Source organism: Diachasma alloeum, unplaced genomic scaffold (genome assembly GCF_001412515.2).
Source record: "Diachasma alloeum isolate Michigan unplaced genomic scaffold, Dall2.0 Dall_scaffold_60214, whole genome shotgun sequence".
Taxonomy (NCBI): domain Eukaryota; kingdom Metazoa; phylum Arthropoda; class Insecta; order Hymenoptera; family Braconidae; genus Diachasma; species Diachasma alloeum.
Window position 1 is genome coordinate 1 of NW_021683377.1, and position 1,478 is coordinate 1,478.

Below are 1,478 nucleotides of genomic sequence, written 5' to 3' on the forward strand. Positions count from 1 at the left end.
CGAGGGTGGTGTGGGTCGTCAGAATAGAGTTGTAGGGCTCGACGACGGCGGTGGAGACCTGGGGAGCCGGGTAGATCGCGAATTCCAGTTTAGATTTCTTTCCATAGTCCACTGAGAGACGCTCCATGAGGAGAGAAGTGAATCCCGAGCCGGTGCCACCGCCGAACGAGTGGAAGATCAGGAAACCCTGGAGCCCAGTGCACTGGTCGGCGAGTTTTCGAATTCTATCCAAAACCAAATCCACGATCTCCTTTCCAATGGTGTAATGACCTCGCGCGTAGTTATTCGCAGCATCCTCTTTACCGGTTATTAGCTGCTCGGGGTGGAACAACTGGCGATACGTTCCAGTTCGAACCTCGTCTGCAAACCAGAAATAATCGTCATGAATAAGTCATGAGGAGGCCGACGCCAGGGGATGGAAGCGAAGGGTAGGGGGACAATGAACAATGGAGGTGTTGCTCACCGACTACTGTTGGCTCGAGATCAATAAAGACTGCCCTAGGGACGTGCTTGCCAGCTCCAGTCTCGCTGAAGAAAGTATTGAAACTGTCATCACCACTGCCGATGGATTTATCTGACGGCATTTCGCCGTCGGGCTGAATGCCATGCTCCAGGCAGTACAACTCCCAGCAGGCGTTGCCAATCTGCACGCCAGCTTGTCCAACATGAATTGAGATACACTCACGCTGAATAAAAAAGACGCAAAATGATTAGAAATTCATTTAATCAATCGACTGATTTCTTCTCGATTTCTGTGAGGAAATAATTGACGAGTGTAATTACCATTTTTGAAGAGTTAGCAGAGCAACGACTGTTGGAGAGGGTTTACGAGAAGCCGGTGATGATGCCTCACAAAACGAAGTTCCACTTGGAATGAACTGAACGCGACTGCTGCGGCTGTGACGCCGGTGTCTCGCTATATACTCGACCCTGCCCTCAGCGCTGATTCCCATAGGCCGACGGGAGTCTGAGTCAGACAGAAGGGTAGATCAATAATGAAACGAGAGGGTATCCTATAGGATAACTGAGGGAAAAGCCCCCCCTCAACTGTTGAACTCCTCTTCCACCAGCCGAGATTCTCGATTAATCAATAATTCGGTGTGAAAAATTGGTGGAAAAAAAAACTCGGGATAAAAATAGGACTGAACAATAGGAAACTAGAGGTGGCAGTAATAAATCAGTATTTTAGAGTTTCAAAGTACTAAAATTTTTATTTCATGATCAACTTTGATAGGAATGATGCTTCGATTTAAAATTTCACGTAACAAATAACTTTCATTTGCTCCTGATCAAGAAAATCGTCAAAAATGATAATTGATATGCACGAGTAATTTAGTACTCCTCGGCGCCCTCGCCCTCTCCCTCGACGGAGTCGGTGCCGACCTCCTCGTAGTCCTTCTCGAGGGCGGCGAGATCCTCACGTGCCTCCGAGAACTCTCCCTCCTCCATGCCCTCGCCGACGTACCAGTGGACGAATG

General features: G+C 48.4%; 1 protein-coding gene across 1 annotated transcript; it reads right to left on the bottom strand.

Moving 5' to 3' along the window:
* Positions 1-6: 6 nt before the first annotated feature.
* On the bottom strand, positions 7-902 carry LOC107047491 (tubulin alpha-1 chain; the record flags this gene model as incomplete). Its single annotated transcript, XM_015270263.1, has 3 exons — positions 784-902; positions 464-686; positions 7-360 (listed from the first exon to the last, which is right to left on the bottom strand). Coding segments are annotated over exons 1-3 (580 nt in total), but the record flags the coding sequence as incomplete, so codon positions are not given.
* Positions 903-1,478: the final 576 nt, after the last annotated feature.